We start from the raw sequence: 26,772 nt of genomic DNA on the forward strand, positions 1-26,772 counted from the left end.
ACGCCGCAGCGAACTGGTGGGCAGACCCGGAGTCGCCGCGTAAGCGGGGCCGGCTCAGTGCGGTGCGGCAGGCGCGGCTGTGCGGCAGCGGAAGTCCTTTGTTGCAGCACAGTCCCTGGCAGAGCCAGAGCCTCTCCGCGCAGCCCAGCCCGAACGCCGCGCGCCGCCGCCACTGCAGCTCGCGGCCCCTTCGCCTCCGCCCGCCTTTCCCGTGGCTGATTTGCCTTAAACTCCCTAAAACCTCCGCAGCCCCGGTTCCTGCTGCGGCCGGTGAGTATCTGCCAGTTGTGGGGCTATTTGCGCAACTTTGGCCCGGGCGGGAGGACGCGGGCCGCGGGCCTGGCGGAGTGCGGGGCCAGAGCGGTGCCGACCCGTGCGGGGATCCAGAGCGCGGAGGACGCGCCGCGAGGAGCCGGCGACGGGCGGCTGCCGGGCCGCCTGCTCGATCCCGCCGTTCGCCGGCGCGCCTGGTCCGGGACGTGCGGCCTCCCTGGGTCGGAGGCGAAGCCCCCGCGGAGACTAGTTCCCAAATTAGTTACCTTCTTTTACCTTTCTTTCTCAGTCTTTATTTTTTTGGGGGGGGGGGGGGGAGGGGAGGGGTAGACGGGAGGCGGGAGGACTCGGTTGATTGACGTGCCTAGAGCCCGCTTCTCTCAACTTACAGCTGCGGCTCCTCGGCGGGTGGGAGGGGAAGTGTCCCGGAGACCGAGGCCGCAGACTTGGGCGCGCTCCGAGGGAGGAGGCGTAAGAGCCGTGCAAATTCTTGCCACGCTCTTTTTCACCCCCTCTTGCCGGCACACACGCCTTTTGTTCAGTAAAAAGTAGTGGGTCTCGGGTTTGGGAATTTTCGGTGGAAAAGATGTTTCCTGGGAAGAACGTGCTTTCGAGTCCAATGGTGGGCGTTTGCTAGAAGTTCTGTTAGTGTTCGGCAGATGTGTTGGGTGTAGATCGGGAGTCGTTACCACTAAAATATGTAGGCTTGGGTCTGAGCTCAGCCACCCTCCCAGTCTTAGGTAAACTAAGCAACGAACGCGTCTGTATGATCTGAAAGGTTGACATGACCTTTTCCAAATTGGGAGCGTCGGGGAGATGTCCATGAAAGTCCTTGATGTTTTCTGGGGACAGGCATTTGTATGTGTGTAATAATAACGACTCCAGTCGAGCTTAAACGTGGTAGGTACGCGCAGATTCTCCATTGGCCTGAGTGTATTTCCATACGGTATGTCTCACTGTCTCAGGGCCGGAAAACTTAACAGAACGATTTTCTCAAACCCAAGGAGTGGTTCCAGGCTTTTTGAGGCGACTTAGAATCAGTTTCATGATTTGAAGTTCAAGGCACTTTGGAGCAGAAATGGTGAAGGATGCAGTTCTCATGTTAACCTCAAAGCAATCACTATCTTCTCCTTTGAAACGAAGAAATTGGATTCTATGAAATTTTGTCAGTGCAAATGGATATGATGGGGAGAATTGGGATACAAAAAAATGAAGCTTGAATGATGGCTGGCCATCACAACCTCAAAACTTTTGATTCACTTGCTGGCTATCTAATAAAGTCTCAATAACTGAATGGCTTTGGGAGCTAGATGGGGGCTTCCTCATCTTAGAGAAAATTGAAACGTAGTGGACATGAAACTATTTTCAAAGATCAATAAAGACAGTCTGCAGTAGAGTCTTTAATTAACATCTTACATTCATTTTAAGAGATTTCTCCATTATGACCAAATTTTCAGTGTAGAATAACTCAGGTTGAGTGGCCTTTCCTGAAGCCTTTCTATTCTTCCCATTCCAATGGGATGCCCTACTTTGGGGGAGTAGTGGGGGAGCCCTGGTGCATCACTGTCAGAAAAAAAGAAACCATATTTAACTAGGACTTTAGCAGGGCATGAGCACAGTCTCAGCCACTTGCTCTTGACCTTGTGTTTTGATTTCACATTAACAGTGCTAAATTTTTGTACTGTTTCTTTATTCTCCTCTTTTGCCAGGCTCTGGAGAAGATAAGTTCATAGAGCTTTTTAAGAGTGTCTCTGTGTTCCTTGGAGCACCATTTCCTATCCTAATGTGCAGGAGAAAAGAAGTGCCTGCTTTCAGGCCTCTCCTCCTCTAGCCAGGAAAGTGCTAAGCCTTTGCTATTAACCTCTGGCCCAAAGGGGAAACAACCATTTGGGATATAAAGGCAGAAAAGTTTCCGTAGATTTTTATTTTTAAGCTGTAATCTGTTGTCTTCCAAAAAAAACTGAGTTGTATTTGAAAAACATCTGCTTGAGAGGTCACTTCGGTCTCTATAGGATGTTTTCTCTTGATATTTTTTTTCTTGTGCTAGTATATTTTACCCTGAAATATTGACATTGTTATTCTTATATGCTTTTATGTGAACCAAATTAAAAGTGATTCATGTATATTCTGTTTTTTTCTCAAAATGGAAATACTTATAAAACCCATGCTCTATGTAAAAATTCAACCTATACTAGAGTACATAAAATACAAAAATGAAAATCATTCTGATTGCCACTTCCCAGAGATAACTGTTAGTAGTCAATACCTTGTTTAAAACAAGAAGAGGCAACATTTGATCATAACTGTGCTGTTGTATATGCCTCACCCTGCCTAAGGATGGTCTGTGATGATTCATGGCCTTATGTTCTCTATTCCCTATTCAGGTTGGTGAGAATTGACTAGGTGGAGAAAAGGAATGTTTTGCATTGGACTGGTTTAAAATTCTATGATCAAGTAACAGACGTGAGCGTTTAAATATAACAGGATTGCTATTTTAAGTTTGTCCTTATGAAGTATTTACCTCGGTGGTCTAGTTCTCACACTTTTTCGGGCTAATGATGATGTCCAGCCTCTGATGGGTTGATTTATACTGGCCAAACTCATTAAAAAAACCCAGAAGCTTCATATTTGTAGAGAGTTTCATAATTCCATAGTTGGGAGGCAAGGAGTGGCTATATTTGCCATGAAGATATCCCTGTGCTGATATTCCTGTGCTGATAAGGGTGTGAAGGCTTCCCCTTGATCAGTATCTAGAGGTAATAGCATGCCAAATGTCAAAGAAAGAGAATTCGAATGAAGAAGGGGATTAATGACTGTGCAGTTTTTAGATGTGGCATGGGAGGAGACGGCACATATTTCAGATAGATTTCTAACTATACTTACATTGTGGCTTGTATGGTAACTACAAGAGATCTTAGTCAAAGTACAGAATCATTTATTACTTAGCCTGGCAAGTAAGAAGAATGAGTGTGAAGTGGTTGATGATATTCTGAAAACAAAACCCCAAAATAGTACATAGAAGTTTAATCACAGCATTATTTGATGTTCGGGACATGAGTTTTTTTACACTACTCTTGCTTTGAGTTTAAAATCGTTTTCCAAATAATATTGGAAAATTAAAGAATTAAATCACCAACCAGATTTTTCATTTGTTATCTTTGTGAGGTACACATAATCCTTTTTTCAAGATAACTAAAGAGTTCCATCTCCACTTTACATCTTATAGTATTAGGGAAGGGCTTGTTCTGATAGGCCGTGGGAGTCAGCAGATGGAAGAGGAGACGGGGCGGGGGCAGGGCATTCCGCCTGCAATATGGGGCTGTGTGAGAGTGGGTGACTGGGAGGCTCAGGACGTTCCAAAGCAGCACTTCAGTTAATAGTCATTGCCAGGAAGAGTGTTGTCTGGCTTATAAAAGCTGAAACTCAGGGTTCTGAATCAAGACTCCAGAGTTCGAGTCCCATCTTCTACTTAGAAGATGAGCACTTCAGTATCAACCACTAAGCTTATTCACAAAATGAGGATAATGAAAATACCTGTCTCAGGGTTGTTGTGAGAATCAGTTGTTTAATGTATGGGAAATTGCTTTGTAAATTTTTGACCACTATGTAAAAGTTGCCATGATTGAAATAATGCAAAAAATTGAGTGCTGGCAGGCTCATTCGGTGGAGCATGTGACTCTTGATCTCAGGGTTGTGACTTCGAGCCCCTTGGTAGGTTGTAGAGATTACAAGGAAGGAAGGAGGGAATTGATAAGCAAAATAAAACACCTATTTCAACATTTATTCTTTCAAAATTGATCAAATATCAACTAAATGCCAAGCAGTTGTTAAAGGTTCTGGGGGATACAGTGATGACTAAGACAATGCCTTGATCTCAAGGAGCTTCCAGCAAAGCAAGGGAGCCACATAATTATAATCCCTGCCAAGAGTGTGGTGATAGACACAACATTCAGTTTGGATGATACATTTTTTTGTCATCATATAGTTGTAGGTAGGGTCTGTTTTGGAAGCACAGAAGAGGGGCATCTCCATTATCCTGGGATCAGGAAAAAAAAAAAAAACTTCCCAAAGAGAGTGAGCTGGACATCGAAAAGGTTCTAAGCAAAGGGAATAGCATAGCATATATGAAAGCATGAAGGCTTTTGCTGTGGTAGGTCCTGGGTATGAAGGGGAATCTTAAATAGATTGAAGGCTTAAAAATGAAGTTAAGCTTCTTAGAATGAACACACTTTTTTATGATACTCTTTTTATTGGTTTCAGTTTGTTGACTTTTAATTAGATAAGAGTGAAATTTCCAGGGTTTTGGTTGGAATTAAATAAGAAAAAGGTGGCTGTAATTGGAAAAATTGGAGACAATACAAATTAAAAAGATGTGTGTATCTGCTGAGGGAAGGAGCCTGGGTAGCACTTCCCATTGTCTTAAGAGCTGCCTCATCAGCTGCTCCTTCAGGAGCATTGACTGAATACTTACTATATTGCACAGAAACAAGCTAACAGCCTTGCCTTCAGGTTGCTCATAATCTAGTGGGGAGACCTATGGACAGACACATAGATAACTGTGGTAGCCAATTTTTATTTAGCATTTACTCCTTGACAGCCACTGCCTTGTGATAACTCTAAACACTAGGAAGGATTATCATCCCCATTCTCAGTTGAGAGAATTGAGGCACAAATTGCTTATGCAACCTGCTCAAGGTCACACACCTAATAAGTGGCAAAGCCAGAATTTGAACCCAGGCAATCTGGTTAGTCTGCGCTTTAACACCTACCTTATGTTACTGTTCTGATGATTAAAATATAGCGTAATAAGTGCAAAATAAAGAGATGATAAAGAGTAATATCAAAACCTAAAATAGTGGGAGAGGGAGGTATTACAGAAGGTTTTCTGGAGGAGGTGATAAACCGATTCTTAGATATGTGGGAGGTTCAGGCAGAAGAACCAATCGGGAATGAATAAAAATAGAGGTAAGAAATACATTAAGTATTTCTTGGGGTGGGGCAGAGTGGAGAGGGCAAGCAGTTTTATGCTACTTGAACATGAAGTTTGAAGCAAGAAGTAGCCAAACATAAGACTAGATGGATGGACACTGTTGGCTTTGTATGCTTTGCTAAGGAGTTTGTACTTTAGCCTGAGGATACGTGAAGAGAACCATAGAAGGGTTTAAGCAGAATGATATGGTCTGTTTTTTGTTCTTTATTAATTGTTTGAGGGTGAAGGATAGATTTGAGGAATGAGTTAAGGAGCCTGTTGTAATAACGCAGGAGTGATGTTGAGGCCTCAGGAGGGCAGGGAAGGTAGGCATGGAATAGTGGGGCAGTTCTGAGAAATACTAGGAAATTGGTGAGACTTAATAGTTAACTATGAAGGGAGGGAGAAGTCCCAGGTGACTGCCAAGTAGCCTGGGTGATTGGTGCATGGCACTGCCTGCAGAGACAGAATAAAGGGGGAGGAGCAGATTTAGGTGGGTCCCGAAGTCACAGAGGCACTTTGGAATAGATATAAGTTCCACAAAATGAACCCTAAGAATACCAAGAATACCAATGCCACGTGCAAAAAAAGTGGCTTCCTGGTAAAGCTGCTTTTTGCTGAGAGAAGCCTACTGTTCACATGGTGCTCTCTAGTGGTCAGAAGATGCCATGTTGCCTCTTTAAGATGAACAGATCAAAATGTAGAGACTGCCTGGATTAAATACTTTTCTACTTCTTTTTTTCTTTAAGATTTATTTATTTATCTGGCAGCGTGTCGAGCATGAGTGGGAGAAGGGGCAGAGGGAGAGAATTCTGAAGTGTAATCATGAGCACGGAGCCTGATGCAGGGCCCAATCCCAGGAGGACCCTGAGATCATGAGCTGAGTGAAACCAAGAGTCCGATGCTTAACCATTTGAGCCACCCAGGTGCTCCTTGCTTCTCCTTCTGGAGGGGGAGAGAAATATTCCAGAAGCCACTATGTTCACTTTGCTTTCTATGTGGATAAATTTATTTCCTAGACCTAGCTGCTTACCTATAGTAACAACTCACTTATTCAGAAGTTATTTGGTTGGCAACCTCAGCTATCCAGTCCCCTGGCCAGAAACAAGACTAAAGCAAATTGTTGCCTATCAGCAATTAAAACAGATGAAACAAAGTGCAGGAATTAAAATCTTATCTTACAGATCACTTCCCTAGGTCCTCTCAGAAAAATTATGTAAATTCAGCTTCAGTGAGTTTTTGTCTAATTTCATAACCCATAACAGATTGAAATGGTGGGCAGCGGGGGATCAGCACCCTTTTTAGAAGTGATAGCTGTTGGCTTGACAAGCAAGGAGGCAGAAAAATACTACCCAGCCAACAAACCACAAAGTCCCAAAGCACAACAGTCTCAGGCCATTTTGTGTAGGTGCAAACAACCCTTGCCAATTTGAATAGCTCCTATATTTCGGTAAAACACGATGCAGAGGAGAAAGCAGACAACCAGTTGGTTCTGTACTCAGGGACCAGGATTGAAGAGCCAAGGGCCTTTAGTCAGCCACTAAAACTGGAAGTGACCTTGAGCATGTCTCTGAACCTCTTAGGGCCTCTGTTTTCTCATCTATAAAGCATCGGGTTGAACTTGATCACTTTGTAAAATTCTATGAACTATGTTCGCAATGATGACATTAATACTTAAGGAAAATTGTATTATGCTTGACTAAAAAGGCAAGAAGAAATTGTTGTCTCTAATTGATATAACTCTGTGAGGATTATGATTATCCTTATATTATAGATGAGAAAAGCGGGTTTAAAGAGGTAAAGATGTTTCCTCATAGCTAAATAAGTGGTAGAGTTGGTATCCAGATCTGTTGGTGCCTGCTTCCTGAGCTCTTTTTAATACTTCCATTTGAACAAGCATGCATTGAGTGCCAACTGTGTGGGCAGTGTGTGCTAGGCACAAAGGCCATTAAGTCTCATCCTTACCCTTGACCTTTGGAGGTCAATGAGGTAGGCATTCCTGTATGATACCTCTGTTAGTACAAATGATAAAAGTCATGCTATAGCACTGTTAGGACTGATGTAAAGCTACATTAGGGTTTTAAAAGATTTTAGGGTGTGAGCATAGAACTGACTCACCATTTATAGCATTGTTTCTATGGGAATATGTGTTTCAAGTTCCAAATAACTAACTTAAAAATAAAGTTTTGGAACATAACCCAATTATAATTTCAGAACTTCCTGTGCTAAGTACTGAATTTACAGTCTAATAACCAGCCAGAATGCCTGTTCTAAAAAGTAAAAATTTTAACCTTGATTGTGTCTGTCATTTAAGTGCCTTGAAGTAAAACTTTTTATCTTTAGGAGCATCTACAAAACTGGTTCTTCCTGGAAATTTCAAGGAGAAAACCTAAGGAACTTAATTAAGTTTAGACATTGGACCGTATACTCTGGAAAATCATATTCTAGGAAATAATTTCACCAGAGTGACCTTATTTTTATAGGTGACAAAATCACTGAGGCCATGATCTCAGGCTCAAGAGTCCTATTGCTTGTGTTCTAATCCCACCAAGTCCTCTGTGGCCTCACAGAAGTTATATAACATTGTGTACAAATACACGTTATATATACACACACACTCACACACACACATATATATGTATGTATATGCACCCCCCCCCACACACACACACCTGCTTAGACTAGAGCCTGACCATTGATAGTAAGGCTTAACAAATATTGGCTATTCCCATTATTGTTGTATTACAGTTGTCATTTACTCTACCTCCATCTACCAGTTCAGTAAAGCATATCTGCTTTCCCTCCCATTACATTTTCATGCTTTTGCTTATGCTGCTGTGTACCCCTCTCCCAGTTCTTTACCTACACGCTTATGCAGATACCTGAAATGCCTTTCCCCTTGCCTTCTATTTTTCTCTATGCTACTTATTCATTAAGGTTTCACTCAAGTCCTGCATCCTTCCTAAAGCCCACTGTTCTAGTACAATCATGCTTTTTTCCCCCTCTAACTCTTGCTGAACTTTATTCAGTATAATTTAATACTTAATTATTCTCAAATTGTTTCTTGGTTCAAAATTTAATCCTCGTATGTAATTAGCTCTATGTTTACCATCCTTCTCCACCCTCTACACTTCAATGCTTTATGCAGTGTTAGGAATGTGTAGGTATTCAACACATTCTGATACTCTGATTTATTAACATAAGAGAATCCTTTCATTTCACTTGGGGCCTTTTTTTTTTTTTTAATGTTATGTTAGTCACCATACAGTACATCATTAGTTTTTGATGTAGTGTTCCATGATTCATTGTTTGCATATAACACCCAGTGCTCCATGCAACACGTGCCCTCCTTAATACCCATCATCTCAGGCCCTTTAAAAGGATAGTCTGTAACCTTCAAATTAAATCCATATACCTATATCCAATCATATAAGGCACAGAAATAGGTATGAGAAAATGAATGTATATACCTAAATGATCTTTCAGATCCAAAGGTAATTGTTAGTAGTGCAGAGATTGGGGCCCTGAATTAAGAGTCTAATGCTAGGCTTTGCTGCAGATTCTCACTGAGGCTATGCAAATTGTCCCCAGGAGAGCCTCCTTGGTCTTTGGCACACATTAAAAGGAGATTATTTGCTTTACAGAAGGAGTCACTCCAAAATTGTAACTGTAAGTTATTTCTTCATTCAGTTCATATGCTCATTTATAGGCCCTTCAGTTATCATTTGACTAAGGCAGAGGCAAAAGAAACTTTCAGCAAAGCTGTTTTTTCCAATTTAAGAGATTTATGGTGATGAAGGAAACGTCTTTCTGATACTATGTCAGTGAGAAATTTACTGAAATAGCTTACATGGTGTAACTTAGGGAACACGTCTACTGAATAAGACTGGATGCACCTATACAGATAAAACAGCATTGTAGGTAGAGTTCAGATGTGGGTAGGTGCTTATGCAAGAGCACCCGGCCAGTAAACCCTGTATTAAGGACTCCTGCCCACTCTTTGCTGAGTGTTCTTTGCAGAAGGGCACATTTACATAGTCCCAGGTGGTTCGTACCCACCTGGGTGGTCAGGAGTCTGTCCTGTAATCCTAGTACCTACTTTACCACAGTTAACTATCCCTCTGATACACTGTTTAACAGTCTTAGATCTTTGCCCTTCTATGAAATGAGAATGTTGGACCAGATTAGATCTCTCTGAACTAAAAAATCTGTGGGTATCTAAATTAATATGCTGAATGCACTTGGCGGCTGTTTTTGAATGAGATGAAACTTTCAAACTAAAAATTTAAAAAATCAGTGTAAAATGTTTGGCATCACCTAACTCCTTTCTCTTCCGGGAGAACTGCCTGCATACAGATATCCTTCTGGCCTTAGAACCCTTGGCTTCGGATCACATTGGAAGCCCTACTCTCCCACAGTCCTTGACTTCTAGCTGTAATAAACTTGTTTCACCAATGATACAGCTAGTAACACAAAAGCAGTCACAGCTTTCAGTTACAAAGACAAGAACAGCTAAACCCTCATGCACTGTTGGTGGGGATGCAACCTGGTGCAGCCACTGTGGGAAACAGCATGGAGGTTCCTCAAAAAGTTAAAAATAGAACTACCCTAGGACCCCTCAATTGCACTTCTGGGTGTTTACTCAAAGAATACAAAAAGACTAATTCTTTTTTTTTTTTTAAGATTTTATTTATTTGAGAGAGAGAATGCACGAGCGGGGTAGGGTCAGAGGGAGAAGCAGGCTTCCCACTGAGCAGGGAGCCCGATGCGGGACTTGATCCCGGGACTCCAGGATCATGACCTGAGCTGAAGGCAGTCGCTTAACCACCTGTGCCACCCAGGCACCCCAAAAACACTAATTCAAAGGGAAATATGCACCCCTGTGATTAGAGCAGCATTACTTACGATAACCAAGATATGGAAGCAGCCCAAGTGTCCATTAGTTGATAAATGGATAAAGAGGATGTGGTATATATACACAATGGAATATTATTCAACCATAAAGAAAGAATGAATTTTTGCCATTTGCAATGACATGGATGGCGCTAGAGAGTATAATGCTAAGCGAAATAAATCAGAGAAAGACAAATAACAGATGATTTTATTCATATGTGGAATTTAAGATACAAAACAAATGAGCAAAGGGGAAAAAAAGAGAGGCAAACCAAGAAACAGACTCTCAACTCTAGAGAACAAACTGATGGTTCCCAGAGGGGAGGTGGGTGGGGGGGATGTGTGAAATAGGTGATGGGGATTAAGGAGTGCACTTGTGATGAGCACCAGGTGTTGTATGCAGGTGTTGAATCACACCTGAAACTAGTATAACACTTGTATGTTTACTGGAATTAAAATAAAAACAAGAACAGCTAAAATATAAGCAATCCTTTTATTTAAAACGTTTGCAAGCTTTACTATAAGATAAAGTTAAGGTTTTTTTGGTAGGATTATTAAGAATATCAAAAAATTGAAAGGAGAAAACTGCTTTTGGAATTTGAGTGAAATTGTTTTTAATTAAGTGAATGAATTTTTTAAATTTTAATGCAAAAATTATTCCCAAGAGATAAGCTAAAAGTCTCACAGGAACTTAGATCCCTCACCCCTGGTTCCATGCCCTTCTTTTCTTTTTTCTTTTCTGTTTTCTGGGGGTTTGTTTTGTTTTGTTTTGTTTTGTGTTATTAGTAGGGCTTCTCCAGGCTTTTCTGAGTGAGGTGTAACAAGAACAAAGTTGTTGGCACTACTATGTGTAGGACTGCTATAAACAGTTACCCTACCTTTTAAAGTCCATTTTACTGGAACATGGATGTTTGCGTAATGAGGTCAGCCTAGAAGCTGTAGTGTTCGCATGAATTTTGTTCAGCCTCAAGCTCTGAGGGGAAGGTAGGGATGTAGAGAGACATCTGAAGACAGTGGGATTCACACCCATGCCTTTCTGACCCAGAGCCCTTCTTCGTTCTCTCCACCAGAGCATGGTGCCTTCTTCCACAGAGGAGGTACTTTACTGAATACATGTTGACTGAAGTCACTGATGTAGAAAAAGTCAGGATTCTCCTCAGTGATGGCTCCTCGAGATCACAGAATACTGGTGCTATTGTCGATCCCTGGTACTTTATGTATAGCGTCTGGCATCCAGAGCACTCCGTGCATATTTGTTGCATTAACAGATGTGCATTAAAATGCCGTTGATGCTCCTGTTTTTGTGTTTTGCTTATGTTAACACAGAATTTATTTTTACTGCCTTAATTGAATTGTGGCTACAGCTGTAGCGGTGCCTGTCACACTGGTGGTGTACGTCGTTGCACCAGGTTTGGTGGCTGGCCATAAAACCGCTTTCCATTAGATTAGAAGAGTTCTTGGAACTTTTAAGTTCTTTATGTCATTATTTTAAACACAGGAGATTTAAAACCTGAAAGTCTTTACAGATTAACTGCTGGCTTTCTTCTACTGGACTCCTGTTTAGAAGGAAATTTTAAGGTTATCTAGTCAAACTTAGCTCCTGATGCTTGGATAAGCAACTGCCAGTCTTACTTCCATTAATTATCACATGTCAAGAACTATATGTTTTACACATTGCTTCTACGAATCCTCATGTTTGATGTGTTATTTGACATATTATTATCCCCACTTTGACAGTTCAGGAAACTTGGGGTCAGTGAAGATAAATAAGGTGGCAAAGCCACATTGGAACTCAGGTCTTTCAGATCCAAAGCCTGTGTTCTTTTCCTTGTATTATACTGTCCTCAGTGACATTTCATCCCTCTTCCATGCAGGGCATCCATTGTCCTCCAAAAGAGTTTGTTTCATTTAACAACTCTTATTACTAAAAATTTTTTTTGAGGTAACGTCTATCCTTCTGCCTCTTTCTCTTTATTACCCATTAAAGTTCTCTCTGAATCCCACAGAATGACTATAGACCTAGAAATTTCATCTTATATAAAATGGGTTTAGGGTCAGCATTTGTGTGTGTGTTTTTTCATTTTTTTTTTTTTTTCACCCTTTGAGTAAGGTTTTGTTGTTGTTTGGATTCGTTTTATATACTTTTTAAAGGCCACGTGATAGTGAATTTTAGGTAGTGGATTTACCTTGGTAAAGGTGGATTTACCTTGGTTCACTTACAACTCCCTTATTACCAGGCATTTCAATTTATAAATAACATACTGATGAGTATCTTTGTGCATATATTGCTTTTTGTATTTAGGTACATACTGAGCATGCTTCCTCATTGGGTACAGACATCTGATTTACAGAAGGTTGAAAAGGTTGAAAGATTGTACCTATTTGACATGCTTCACCTGGCTTACAAAAATGGTACAGTGGTTGCAATTTTAAGAAGGCAGTAGGTCTCATAGGCCACCTTCCTTTCTAGAGGCACATCCCTGGCTGTGCAACTTTCTGTCATTAGGCAGGAAGAACAGGAAGAAGGAGGTAGGATAGGTCTTCAGGTAGTGGGGAAAAGGGGTATGTAATCCACATGTGATCTGTGATGAACAGATAAAAAGCAAGTGGAAATAAGCTATAGATACCTCTTAATTACCACTGCAGGGATTCAAGGATTTGGGGACTGAAGAGTGAACATTTTATTTCTCTGAACAGCTTGTTAAATGTTCTTTTTATGCTCAGATTGTGTAGGAACTTGTTTTAGGTAGAAGATAGATTCTGAAGTTTTATGTATACAGATTAAAAATTGAGGCTAAAATTGGATCTTATTTTAGTTTTATAATATAACGGATAGGGCTTCTAATGCTTTTAATGTTTTCCTCTCCCTCTTTACCCAAAGTCAACTCACTACATTAATATTATTTATAGTGTCTACCATATGTTCAGTGAAGAAAACTAGTTGCAGAAAGGTATATATAGAATGATACCATTTAGGGGGTGCCTGGATGGCTCAGTTGGTTAAGCATCTGCCTTCAGCTCAGGTCATGATCCCAGAGTCCTGTGATCAAGCCCCGCGTCGGGTCGGGCTCCCTGCTCTGTGGGTCGGGCTCCCTGCTCTGTGGGTCGGGCTCCCTGCTCTGCGGGGAGCCTCCTTCTCCCTCTGCCTGCAGCTCCCCCAGCTTGTGCTCTCTCTCTGTCAAATAAATGAATAAAATCTTTAAAAAAAAAAAAGGATGATACCGTTTAGGTTAAGAAAAAACACACACACACACAGCAAGAGCAAAAACTATGTACTTGGGCACATAATAGGTACTCAATATCTGTTGACTCTGTATGGATACATATAAACAGATCTGAAGATACACAGTCCAGAGTGTTTGGAGACGTTACCTCTGGGAAGAGGTATGTGACCTAAGGTGTGTTTTTATTCTATTTACTTATATATTTTAATTTTTTGCACATGTTACTTTGTATACTTTTTTTAACAATTAAAAAATGAAGAAAAATTTACCATTTAAGGATAGACACCTCCTTCCCTAATGGATCCACTGCCTTGTTATACCCTAAAGTGCATGCCCAGCGATATAAGACATATTCTGACTCTACAGAATGACTGCTTCCCTAATAATCAAGAAAAAAGGCATTGATCAAACCTATTTGCTTGTGGCCATTTCCATATAATCTAATAAGCATTTTAAATAGAATTTTTTCTATGGAAATTTTCAAACATACAAAAATAGAATTATACCTATCTCCCAGCCTCAGTAGTTATCAACATATGGCCAATCTTGTATCATCTATTGCCCCCACACCCACCTCACTGGATTATTTTCTAGTGTATTTTAATCTTTTTTTTTTTTTTTAAAGATTTTATTTATTTATTTGACAGAGACACAGTGAGAGAAGGAACACAAGCAGGGGGAGTGGGAGAGGGAGAAGCAGGCTTCCCGCTGAGCAGGGAGCCCAACGTGGGGCTCGATCCCAGGACCCCGGGATCATGACCTGAGCCGAAGGCAGATAGATGCTCAATGACTGAGCCACCCAGGCGCCCCTCTAGTGTATTTTAGATTATATCATTTCATCTATAAATATGTCAGTATGTATATATAAAAGATAGGGACTCTTAACGCAACCAAAATATACTCATCACACTTAAAAAATGAGCAGTAGTTCCTTAATATCAATTTTGTGAGAAGTTTTTAATACTCTGTAATTTAGTTATGTACTTTCAGTCTAAGTTGCTATTTTATTTACTTTCACTGTTTGTATCCTTCAGGTACTTTTAAACTTTTTCCTTTCACATTTAGCATACATTTTCCCCCATAGAGGTGTGATGAAACCAAAATGATGGTTTTTGCTTCGGATACCTTAGCTTGTGTTTTCTTAAAATCAAAATGAGAAGCTTGAATAAATGGCTGTGTTATCTTCATTTTCACATCTGAAAAATGATTCAGGTGTATATTACTGAGTTTTGCTACATTAGAATGGAGAGCCATTTATACCTTTATTGTGATAGCAAAATCACGCACGTCCCAGTGTCTGATCAAAGTGATTCTTCTTTTCAAGTGCTTTTCTAAAGATATCTTGTCTGACTTTAATGCTTTTGTTTCACATAGGTCTCTAAATAATAGAAGATGGCAAAGCCCAGCCACAGCAGCTACGTCCTCCAGCAGCTGAACAACCAGAGGGAGTGGGGTTTTCTCTGTGACTGTTGCATTGCCATCGACGACATTTACTTTCAAGCGCACAAAGCCGTTCTGGCTGCCTGTAGCTCCTACTTTAGAATGTTTTTCATGAACCATCAGCACAGCACCGCACAACTGAATCTCAGCAACATGAAAATCAGTGCCGAGTGTTTTGATCTCATTTTGCAGTTTATGTACTTAGGAAAGATTATGACTGCACCCTCCAGTTTTGAGCAGTTTAAAGTGGCGATGAACTACCTGCAGCTGTACAACGTTCCTGACTGCTTAGAAGACATTCAGGATGCAGACTGTTCTAGTTCAAAATGTTCATCTTCTGCTTCCAGCAAACAGAACAGCAAAATGATATTTGGAGTAAGAATGTATGAAGACACAGTGGCTAGAAATGGCAGTGAAGCCAACAGGTGGTGTGCAGAGCCAAGTTCAACAGTAAATACACCACACAATAGAGAGCCTGATGAAGAGTCTTTACAGTTAGGCAATTTTCCCGAACCACTATTTGATGTATGTAAAAAAAGTTCTGTGTCCAAATTATCAGCTCCAAAAGAACGCGTGTCACGGCGCTTTGGACGGAGTTTTACCTGTGATAGTTGTGGATTTGGCTTTAGCTGTGAAAAATTGTTAGATGAGCATGTACTAACCTGTACTAACAGACATTCGTACCAAAACACAAGATCCTATCACAGAATAGTGGATATTAGAGATGGAAAAGATGGTACTATCAAAGCCGAATTTGGTGAAAAGGAATCTTCTAAAGCATTTTCCACACAGACAGACAAATACAGAGGAGACACCAGCCAGGCTGCTGATGATTCGACTTCAACCACCGGAAGCCGAAAAAGTAGCACAGTGGAGTCTGAACTAGCCAACGAGGAAAAAAGCAGAGCTGCTGAGAGGAAAAGAATCATTATCAAGATGGAGCCGGAAGATATTCCCACAGATGAACTGAAAGACTTTAACATTATTAAAGTGACTGATAAAGACTGTAATGAGTCCACTGACAACGACGAATTAGAAGATGAACCTGAAGAGCCATTTTATAGATACTATGTTGAAGAAGATATTGGTATTAAGAAGAGTGGTAGGAAAACTCTAAAACCTCGGATGTCGATAAATGCTGATGAAAGGGGTGGTTTAGAAAATATAAGGCCCCCTAACAACAGCAGTCCAGTACAGGAGGATCCCGAAAATGCATCCTGTGAGCTCTGCGGACTCACAATAACAGAGGAGGACCTGTCATCTCATTACTTAGCCAAACACATCGAAAATATCTGTGCATGTGGGAAATGTGGACAGATCCTCGTTAAGGGGAGGCAGCTTCAGGAACATGCTCAAAGATGTGGGGAACCCCAGGATCTGACAATGAACGGGTTAGGAAATACGGAGGAGAAGATGGACATGGAAGAGAATCCTGACGAGCAGTCAGAAATAAGAGATATGTTTGTGGAAATGTTGGATGATTTTAGGGACAATCATTTCCAGATAAACAGTATCCAAAAAAAGCAGTTATTTAAACATTCTGCCTGTCCTTTTCGATGTCCTAATTGTGGCCAGCGTTTTGAAACCGAAAATCTAGTGGTTGAACATATGTCTAGCTGCCTAGACCAGGATGTGTTTAAGAGTGCCATCATGGAAGAAAATGAAAGAGATCACAGACGAAAGCATTTTTGTAATCTCTGTGGAAAAGGATTTTATCAGCGGTGTCACTTAAGAGAACACTATACTGTTCATACTAAGGAAAAACAGTTTGTTTGTCAGACATGTGGAAAGCAGTTTTTAAGAGAACGTCAGTTGCGACTGCACAATGATATGCACAAAGGCATGGCCAGGTATGTCTGTTCCATTTGTGATCAAGGAAACTTCAGAAAACATGACCATGTACGGCATATGATTTCTCATTTATCTGCTGGTGAGACTATATGCCAGGTCTGCTTTCAGATATTCCCAAATAATGAACAGTTGGAACAGCACATGGATGTTCATCTGTATACATGTGGAATATGTGGAGCAAAGTTTAATTTGAGGAAAGATATGAGATCACATTATAATGCCAAGCATTTGAAAAGAACATAAGTGATTTTCTACTGTACTAATGTTTAGTTGATAGCAGACAAAACACCAAAGCAAAGGATATGAGCTATTTAGAAATTGATCTTATAAGATGAATTGTTGGGAAAAAATTTCAAGGCCCTTTTACCTTTAATATTTTTGTTTAGGATCTTAAGTATCTACATTTTAGGTGTTATTAAATGTTTATCATTTTTGTTATTTCTTAATAGAATTCTTTGATTTTAGTTTGTTTTAGCTATGATTAAAATTACTTTTCAATGTAGACTACAAGTGGTTGTTACCTCTTCAATGACTATTAAACTTTAGTTTTTTTTATCATAAGGTGATGACTTTACTATTTCTATGTGGGTTTTTTTTTTTTTAAGGTTATCCTGTGAAATTTTAAATCCAACATCATTGGCCATTCATGTTTATTTAAAAAACTTTTTTTAAGTAATTAGTTCTTTGAAACTATCTCATCTACTTTTAGCTTTTTTTTTTTTGTAAGTTGAACAGTGATTTAGCCACTGTTTATTCCCCCTTCTTATCAATGAAATTCATATTCTTAAATTGACATGCTTATTAGGCAGGTTAGGTGCATTGACTCTAAACTTGAAGGTTGACATGGGCTCAAACTTGGCCTAAAAACATTGATGGACCTAAGGAAATTCCTATAAATGAATATTTCCTATAATTGATAAAATATTATCATTTAATAATCACATTTAAAACTTATATTAAGTGTAAAACCCAATGACTTTACCTCACTTGAGAAATTAGTGGGGACAAGTCATTTTGTTTTGTGATATGAAATTTAACTATGATAGTTAATTAAAAAGACATATCTTGTATTCACTTAAAATAATTTAAGATATTCTGATTTCTAAAGTGTGTTAGTTTATCAATTATTTTTGTTTATAAATAGACTTTAATAGCTCTCTAGGAATATGACATCTAAAGGAAAATGATTTTTCACCTTTAAAATTACATACTTTTGGAACTTACTTTGAGATTTGAGAAAGCTGCCATGTATATTGATAAATCAAATAAAATAAAGAAGTCAATTACAAATCTGGTTGTTCTATAAAAGTAGAGTGTGGAAAAAAATGTCTTGTGTTTTATACTAAGATTTGGAGGAAATGTGTTGTGGCAAATTGCAGTTTTATCACCATGCTCTTACTTTTTTTTTTTTTTCTGTAAAGGACTACAAAATTTGAGCACTATAAAATAATCACAGAGCATATAAGTGGAAATAGTTTATCACTTTTTAAAGTAGTATTGTTAGGTGTTGCTGACACAGGGTCTATATGAATTACATGTGGATTAAAACACTGGCAAAACTGACCCCACCAATAAACACATCTATTGAATAGAATGCCTTTTAATGTGAATTACTTGCATTGTAATACCCTTCTCATAATGAAAGGGATTTAAATAACATCTGTATTTAAAGTATAATTTTGTAATTATGAACAGTAACTTCACAACATTGCTCTTTTTGTTTACATTGGATTTTTAAGATATGCAAGTCATATTTTTCTATACAATTTGCATAAAAGAATACATTGCCAAGAGAATTGAGAGACATATTGACTAACAGATCTAGTTGAAAGAGAATAGAGCACAGTATGAGCTCAGAGATTTGTGGGGATACACTGTGGTGTTAAGAAAGAATAGGAATAGTACAGGAGGCGTTTGGTATGAGAAAATAATGGGAAATGGAGATGGGGGAAATACACTAAAAGATAAACGAGAAGTAAGGAGTTTTTTTAAAAAGCCACATAGCAGGGGCGCCTGGGTGGCTCAGTCGTTAAGCATCTGCCTTCAGCTCAGGTCATGATCCCAGGGTCCTGGGATCAAGCCCCACGTCGGGCTCCCTGCTTGGCGGGAAGCCTGCTTCTCCCTCTCCCACTCCCCTTGCTTGTGTTCCCTCTCTTGCTGTGTCTCTCTCTGTCAAATAAATAAATTAAATATCTTAAAAAAAAAAAAAGCCACATAGCAGAAAAAGCAGGAAAAGTGATTCATCTTAGCCTTGGACACAGTAGTTTATCAAGGAATTCAATCTGAAATGACCTTAAATGAAATATGGTGTATACAGTACTGATAGGAACCTGCTAAAAGTTCTGTAACAAACCCAGAGACCATCAGAGGCTTGTCTAAAGAGAGAAGATAAACTCACTCCAAATTTCTAAACTATTTATATAGTATCTTAGGTAGACATAATTTTTAGGGGGATCACTTTTTTCCATGACCCTCATGAAAATCTATTGCAATGGCTTCCCACCATTAAAGAATAGGGTTCTTTCTAAATACTACCATTCTGTAAAAAGGGTTATATATTCCATTAGGAAAAGGGGGGAGGGATAATTTAGTGTTTTGACAGTACTAACAGTCAACAATTAGCAAGCAAATATATAAACATTGAACATGATCTAACTTTACATAACTGAGATGTTTATGGTTTCACAAAGCACCACCTCACCATGCTGTCTCCTCCCAGTTTCATATTACACAGGACACCTTGTGTCGTGTTTTGGAACTAGCTATAGGGCAGCACAGGCTTCTGTAAGTGTCATGTACAGGTTTTCCTTATGAAGGCAGAGAGTACATTTAAAGGGTTCTTGCCTCTTAAGGGGAATGAAAAATGTCTGACACCGCTCTCCAATCCAGTTTCCTCCGACTTTCTTCCTCTGCTGGGGTTACAGAGCTGTACCTCCTTGCTATTGCTTCTTGCCCTCCATGCTGGGAAGGCAATGAATCAACACTGTGGAAGCTGCCTTCTCAATTTATGTAATTAGGCTCCAAATCCAAAAAATGAAAGGAAAATCTAGACAGATCGATGAGGAAGCTTATGTCTTACAGAATCTTGCTTAAAGGGCCTGTTAGTTCTCCAGCAAGAAATCCTGGAGAAATGGAGTCAGAGCCTAAACAAGCTTGTCACTAGTTAGAGTGCAACTCAGAGGTTTATAATTCTTTAGTAACAGGACTAAAAATCTCAGATTACTAAAGCACAACAGGGTGGCAGTGGAGTAGGACTCAGAAATTTGTCTTAATCTCTCCCATATTTTTAAAGTAAAAATATTCAGAGAATTGACTCATGCATAAAATGATATATGGCTAATGTTTAACGTATGAAGTTTGAATATGGACAAAACTTAGAAGAAAGTACGTAAGTATCCCAGGGGCTAGTTATAAAACTAAAAGAATTAAAATAAGGAGAGACTTGGCTAGGGCAGTCAGAGCATCAATTAAAAGGAAAAACAATAGACTGAAATGAAAAATCATATTTAAGTACCGTAGTTGAGAACAAAAATGTAAAAGTTGAATAAAAAACATTTGGAATTGTCTAGGTGAGAGTAGAGATTTAAGTAATTTGATAGGTTAAAATAATATTGATACATTAAAATAATTACAGCGAGGGGCGCCTGGGTGGCTCAGATGGTTAAGCGTCTGCCTTCGGCTCAGGTCATGATCCCAGGGTCCTGGGATCGAGTCCCGCATCGGGCTCCCTGCTAGGCGGGGAGCCTGCTTCTCCCTCTGCCTCTGCCTCTCTCTCTCTCTGACTCTCATGAATAAATAAATAAAACATAAAAAAAAATAAATAAATAAAATAAAATAATTACAGCGATAAAATGCCTAATAAAACAATTGCTGTGAACATGCCAAGGATGTGCCTAAATACTAGAGATGATATACCAACTTTTATATTCTAAAAAACTGGGAAGAGAGACTGGTGGTGGTTGGCAGCTTTCTCCCTGGTTAAACAATACTTGTTCCTCTACACCCCTAGTTAAGGAACTTACATATTTAATAGATGCCTGGAAAATCCCCCCAAAGAACCAGCTTAACAGTTAAACAAAACTTGCCATCGTTAACAAAAAGGTAAACTAGTATCAATCGTAAGAAAAAAACCTGAATGTGTATGTACACATTGAAAATAAAGGAATTTGGTGTATTTCTTAATTTTTAATGGGTTTTATGAGTTAAAATTCTTTTTTTTTTTTTCGCCATTAATCTACTTGATCAGTTCCTCATCTTTCCTCACCAGCCCCACCTCCTCTGTAACAAATGCTTCTAGAATGGTGATAAATGCCAGTGTTGTGCAGGCACCCTAACCTTAACAACGCCTAGGATTCCAGGGTGCCAAAAAGCTCTGTGAGGACATAGCCTTGGGAAAGGCCCCCCCATCTCCTTGATACTTGAGATGTAGTGCACAGGGTGACAGGGTGCATGCCAGTGAACTGAAGCAAGTAGGGTTCTTTTGGGTGTTAAGAGCCTGAAGCTGCTGCCCAGATTTGGACGCCTGTGATCCGTCCATCCTAGAGCTCTCACTGAGTAAGCCTGGCATCCGTTTAGATGGTGTTCTTTAGGCTCTGCTAAGTGCTTTACAATACACAATGTTAATTAAATCTCACAGCTGTATGAGGTAAGTATTATTCTAATTTTCCAGATGGGGCACTGAGGTTGAGAGAGACTGGAGTATTTTTCCCAATATCACACAGAAATTAAACACTAGAGCTGGAGTTTGAGCCTAGACCTCTTTGATTTCTGTGTGCCTGTACTTAAGCACTAAGCCACATACCTCACCTCCCAAGAGGTACAAAGAAGGGCCTTTTCAGCCTAGGAACACAGGTTATCAAGCTCCTATGAAACTGTGCTCCATGTTCATCATCTGTGGTCTGCTGTGCCTGGTAAGGTAGTAGGTACCTAATGAACATGTTGGATAATGTGAAAATATATCAGTTGGAAACAAAACTTTCTATTTGAATGGGTCACTCAGAATGATGTTTTAGAAATAAATACTAAATATTGACATGGTTTAATTTTCCTTTATTTAAACTTAAACCTTTAGTGGTATTATCAGCCATTTTGGAGGGCCCATTGTTAAGTGCTCAAAAAAAAATTAGTTTGAATTCAACTTCTATATTTCTACCTCTGTGACTTTTTTCCCTTCTGTTTTCCCTATTCCTGACCTTTATGTTTTAATCTCCAGCCAATCACCATTTTATTGATTATGAGACTGATGAGTTCAATCATTCAAATCATTTGAAAATATTCCCAAGAAAAACCAGGACCCCAGAATAACCAGTTTCCTCTTTTTGTCTTAATAGATGATGTTGGTAAGAAAATTGTCATTTCTTTGGGTAAAAAAACAAAACAAGATGGTAGAAAGACCATTATAAACTTTAATCAATCACAATATGGCAGTTAGATACCCTAACTGCCATATTGTGATTGATTAAAGTTTATAATCTAAGTTTGTCTAAAAACAAAGGTTATTATTCTAGCTATTTATAATTCAAATACCAAAAATATTTAGTGTTAACTTATAAAGACAGTCTTACTCATAAAAGAAATGAAAGATAATTACAGGAAACAGCTGTTTATGCACCTTAACGTAGCAGCAAACATGAACATTTAATGGTTTAAGTGAAACAATCCCCCTCCCAATCTAATCTGATTTTAACTTTATGCATCTATTCCCTGATTTCTAAAACCTATGCAATAGGTTTTACTACTGCTATATTAAATTTACTACTTTAATGGTCTTTCTACCATCTGCCAAATGTTATATTTTAAGTGAGAACAGAAAAATAAGGTAATGAAGACTCCACAGATGATGTCTATATAATCACTTAGGTGGCCCACTTTCATTGCCTCTGTCAAACTCAAGGACATATTACTTGGTAACATATGGGTAGTCTCCTACTAAAACCAGATGAAATTTAGCTACTTATAAATTTATCTGCTGACAAAAGGCAAAGATGCAAGGATTTAAAATGCAAGGACTTTTGTGTCTGTGAGTATTAGTAAATATGAATATTAACTAAATGACAATAGCAGCTTGTGAACTCATGCTAATTTTGAACGAATTTAATACCACTTACATGTTTATATTCATATGTTTAGTTGACTTTAGCATTAAGAAGCTTAAGTCCTATTTATTTCCTTTTATTTAGGAGAACCAAATCATTGAGGTCCATTGGTAGTGACAGAATTGTTCATCCTTCCTATCAAAATCTACCACAGATCACTAGGGGGCAGAAGCCATTATAATTTCTCATTATTTTACTCATTTGCAGAAAAGATGGTGTGAAGATTACAATCCAGTACTTGGCTCCGAATTGAATGTATCAATATACTAATCACCATTTCAATAAGAAGGCACAGGAAACTCTAGGGCCAGGGGGATGACAAATATGTAAGAGACATTTCATTTCAGAATTAGGAATATTAACAATTTTATGTGAGAAAATTTGCATAACCCTCTGTACTTACCTATTTGAGAAAGGAATACAGTCAGGTAGACAGCCTATGAAGCCCCCAATTAAGCTTTATTTTAAAAGTTACTATGTTGTTTCTATTATACTTAAACCAATTGCTTATACCAGTCAGAATCAGCTGAGCTCATTTTTAGATGACAGAAATATAATTCTGTCCAGATTATGAAAGTCATCTTTTCTTTCAAATACTTATGCATTCCCTGATGTGGGACAAAATATTTTAAAAGACAATCACTTTGTTAAAAAAAAAAAAAAACTAGGGCAAAGCGTTGTTGCAAAAAATATAATTCTACCCAGAATCACTGGGGCAGTTTAGGAGAGTTATGAACTTAGGAACTGGAAGGAAAACTCCTCGGTGTGTGTATGTGTGTACTTCATTTTCATTTGCAGAGTGTACAACATTTAATATTTGAAGAAAACAATGTTAGCTTGATGGGTGAAGGCACTCAGTAAAAAGAACATGAACTTTTAAATTTGTTGGATCTATCTTTCAACCAGAGATTTACCATTAACAAGATGAAGTACATTGAGGGGCACCTGGCTGATTCAGTTGGTAGAGCATGTGGTGCTTGATCTTGGGCTCATGAGTTCAAGCCCCACCTTGGGTGTAGAGATTATTTAAATAAGTAAACTTAAAAAAAAAGTTAAAGTATATTGTATGTAAAATTATTTGATTTGAAGGAAGACACTTCCTAACTGCTTCCTTCCTCCCTACTTTCCTCTACCTGGCTGACCTCCTATCTTTTCATATGGCATGTGTCCTACCTATTCTAGCTTAAATCATGCAAGAAAACAGAAAGTGCCCTTAAAGCTGAAGAATTATATTAGTAATAGGAACACCTTATATTTGAAGGGTACGATTAGTTACATTAAGGAAGAAATTAAATAAATTTAAGTCCCAGGAACTATGCTTTCATTCCCATTCTTTGTTGTAGTAATGCTATGCTGGCCTGGTGCCAAAAGCCATGAACTTCTGACCTAAGAATTATGTTGTATCTTGTAAAGCAGTCAACTTGTAATATTATTTTTCTTGAGAGTTTTGTCTTTTTCTGTGTGGCAGTGGTGAAATAGGGCCTTCTAAACCTCTGGAGAAGTGAGATCTGAATTTGGAGAGGACATGGGGAAGAATCAATCTTCAACAGATAATCTTTAAGTCCAGACCCAGGAATATCAGATCTGAAGTGACACCATCTTTTCTGTCTTCCTGACAAACCTCATCAATCCCAAAAGTTCCAGTTTCAAGGATCCAAGAAAACTCAGTAAAGATCACTTTGGAATCACTTTGCTGTGACAAAATTGATTCATGGTGACTCTCCTAGTATTTGTGGAAAATCTGCTCAAGAAAAGTAACTAAAATATTCATATGACATCAGTGGTTAAAGCTACACTAAGATGAAACTCTATATGCTAATTATCTTCCATGGTCCCTTCTAAAATAAAAGGGCTTACTAGGCTACTATAAATATATTATAAAAAGATAATAACATATCTGTGTAACACATATAATCCTAAACTTAAAATAATCTGAATCACAGTTTATATATTATGAAATGTAGTTAGACAATTAAAAAAATTATACCCCCAAATCTGTAGTTTAGAGTATAAATAAAAAGATGTGGGTACAGAGAAAAAAAATGTGAGACCAATATTTTAACAAGATAATGTAGTTATTACTCATTGTAATGTAACATTTGCCCTTCCTCTTTTTCACTGTATATATCAGTCACAAACCTGATTATTAATATTAATGAAGTTCCCTTTTAAGACTGTTAACTTGAAGGAAAAACAAGTGGTTATTACTTCAATAGTGGTAGATTTTCATAAATCACAGACAACAAAAAGAATGTATCTTAAGACACATTATTTTCTTCTGAACTTAGCAATATAATCTAATAATGTAGAATGAGTTTCTGTTAAATATTTATTCTTGGTGTTAATGTATAATACCATTATTTCTCAGCTTTCAAATTTCAAGATAAAATTCAACCGAGTATTGAGTGAAACAATGATTTCTGTGTTTTTAAAAACCTTTCCCTAGGAAATGAAATGTTTGATGAGATTTTAACCTGGCTTCAAATACTTTGTTTTATAAATATATGCTCATAAACACATTTCTTAACCATATGACTCTTATAGCCATATTATTTCCTTATTGTGAATATACTTGTAGTTTTACTTTTGGTTAACTGTCTATCCAATTCATTATTATTATTATTTTGTTTCTTATGCAGTATAATGTTATATATTTTCAGAAATGCTTATTTTGTTTTTATATCTATTTCTTCAAATGTTTTAATAAGGAGTTACACAAAGAAATCTAACTTAGAGTATACATAATAGTATATGCAGACGTAAAGTCATTTAAAATCTCTAGCTATAAAGTGGGATGATAAATATTCATTCTACTAATCAGACTAACAAAAAATTAGATAAAGTTAGTTAGAATGTGATAGTGGGTATAGGGGCCTGAAGGGAGAAGAGAAATCCACTAAAGACTTCAAATTCATATGAGTTCAACTGCTTCAAGAGAAATAAGTTTAGAAAAGTGTTAGATTATAAAAAACAAAAACAAAATAAAAAAACTATAGCTAATCTCTTGGGAACCATATAAACCGGCAGACTTCTAACAAGTAGGAAACAGACAAGATAAAAGATTACTGATAATTAAAGGTACCAGATCAATATAGCAGAGATTCAACAAATAATTTTTGACTGACTGGTAGAAGTAGATTCAGAAAAGGAATATGAATTGAATTTTGAATGTACTAAACTACAAATGTAATGAATTACAATAATTATACGTGATATAAATGCATTCTATAATGTGATTATTTTCTGTATATCAGTATAAAATGGAGTTACTGAGTTATATGGGAAATTTGTTACATTTTTTCAATCCATTGCTTTTACCTAATAAAATTTCCTCCTCTATGTTCAGAAGTCAAACTGTCTGTATATTACTTTTATTTATACTGTATTTTTTTCAACCTGGCTCTTTTATAAAATTGTCTGAAAAGTTAATATCAACTCTTTCCATTCTCTAATACAAAAACAATAAAATATCTGATACAGCTAATTTTGGTGTTCCTGAGCAGCTTAAGAAGTATACAAAACAGGGGTACCTGGGTGGCTCAGCTAGTTAAGCGTTCCACTCTTGATCTCAGCTCAGGTTTTGATTTCAGGGTTTTGAGTTCAAATCCCATGTTGGGCTCCACACTGTGGTATGGAGCCTACTTAAAAATAAGAAAAAAAAATTTTTTTTACGTGCACAAAACAAATTAACTAAAATTCCTATTGCTAAATCCTGGTTTCTTCTATATGGAATGATTGAAAAAGTACTCTCTCATGGCAAACATAGATGGCAACAAATTAATTAGGTTTCCTCATAATATGAAAAGAAATAATTATTTATAAAAAATCCACTGACATAGTATTTCTTTCAGAGGGTTAATTTTCAAAATAACAATTTACTCAGAGAAATAACTTCCTTCTCAATATAATTCATTTTGTTTATTTTCAGGTTAAGAGTTTAATAAGTTGCCCCCCTCCAAAGTGATCAGCAAAGAGTATTCTCTTCATTTCAGTCCAGTCCCCAAAGATGATTGAGATAATTGCAAAG

General features: G+C 38.1%; 1 protein-coding gene and 1 non-coding gene across 3 annotated transcripts; one reads left to right on the plus strand and one right to left on the minus strand.

The window, feature by feature from the left end:
- The first annotated feature begins 21 nt into the window (after positions 1-21).
- Positions 22-26,266, plus strand: ZBTB1 (zinc finger and BTB domain containing 1). Of its 2 annotated transcripts, XM_032405286.1 has the most exons (3): positions 25-270; positions 14,734-16,649; positions 24,214-26,266. In XM_032405286.1, the coding sequence occupies exons 2-3, from the start codon at positions 14,752-14,754 to the stop codon at positions 24,248-24,250; spliced, it is 1,935 nt and encodes a 644-aa protein (XP_032261177.1). In that variant the 5' UTR covers positions 25-270; positions 14,734-14,751; the 3' UTR covers positions 24,251-26,266. The 2 variants fall into 2 exon arrangements, with proteins under 2 accessions (XP_032261176.1, XP_032261177.1); XM_032405285.1 differs by lacking the exon at positions 24,214-26,266 and having other exon boundaries at positions 22-270; positions 14,734-18,655.
- Positions 26,267-26,703: 437 nt separating this feature from the next.
- LOC116633448 lies at positions 26,704-26,772 on the minus strand. The gene has a single exon (XR_004299725.1). It is a non-coding gene; the product is annotated as a small nucleolar RNA SNORD2 (small nucleolar RNA).

The sequence above is a fragment of the Phoca vitulina genome, unplaced genomic scaffold (assembly GCF_004348235.1).
Source record: "Phoca vitulina isolate PV1807 unplaced genomic scaffold, GSC_HSeal_1.0 scaffold7, whole genome shotgun sequence".
Classification (NCBI taxonomy): Eukaryota; Metazoa; Chordata; class Mammalia; order Carnivora; family Phocidae; genus Phoca; species Phoca vitulina.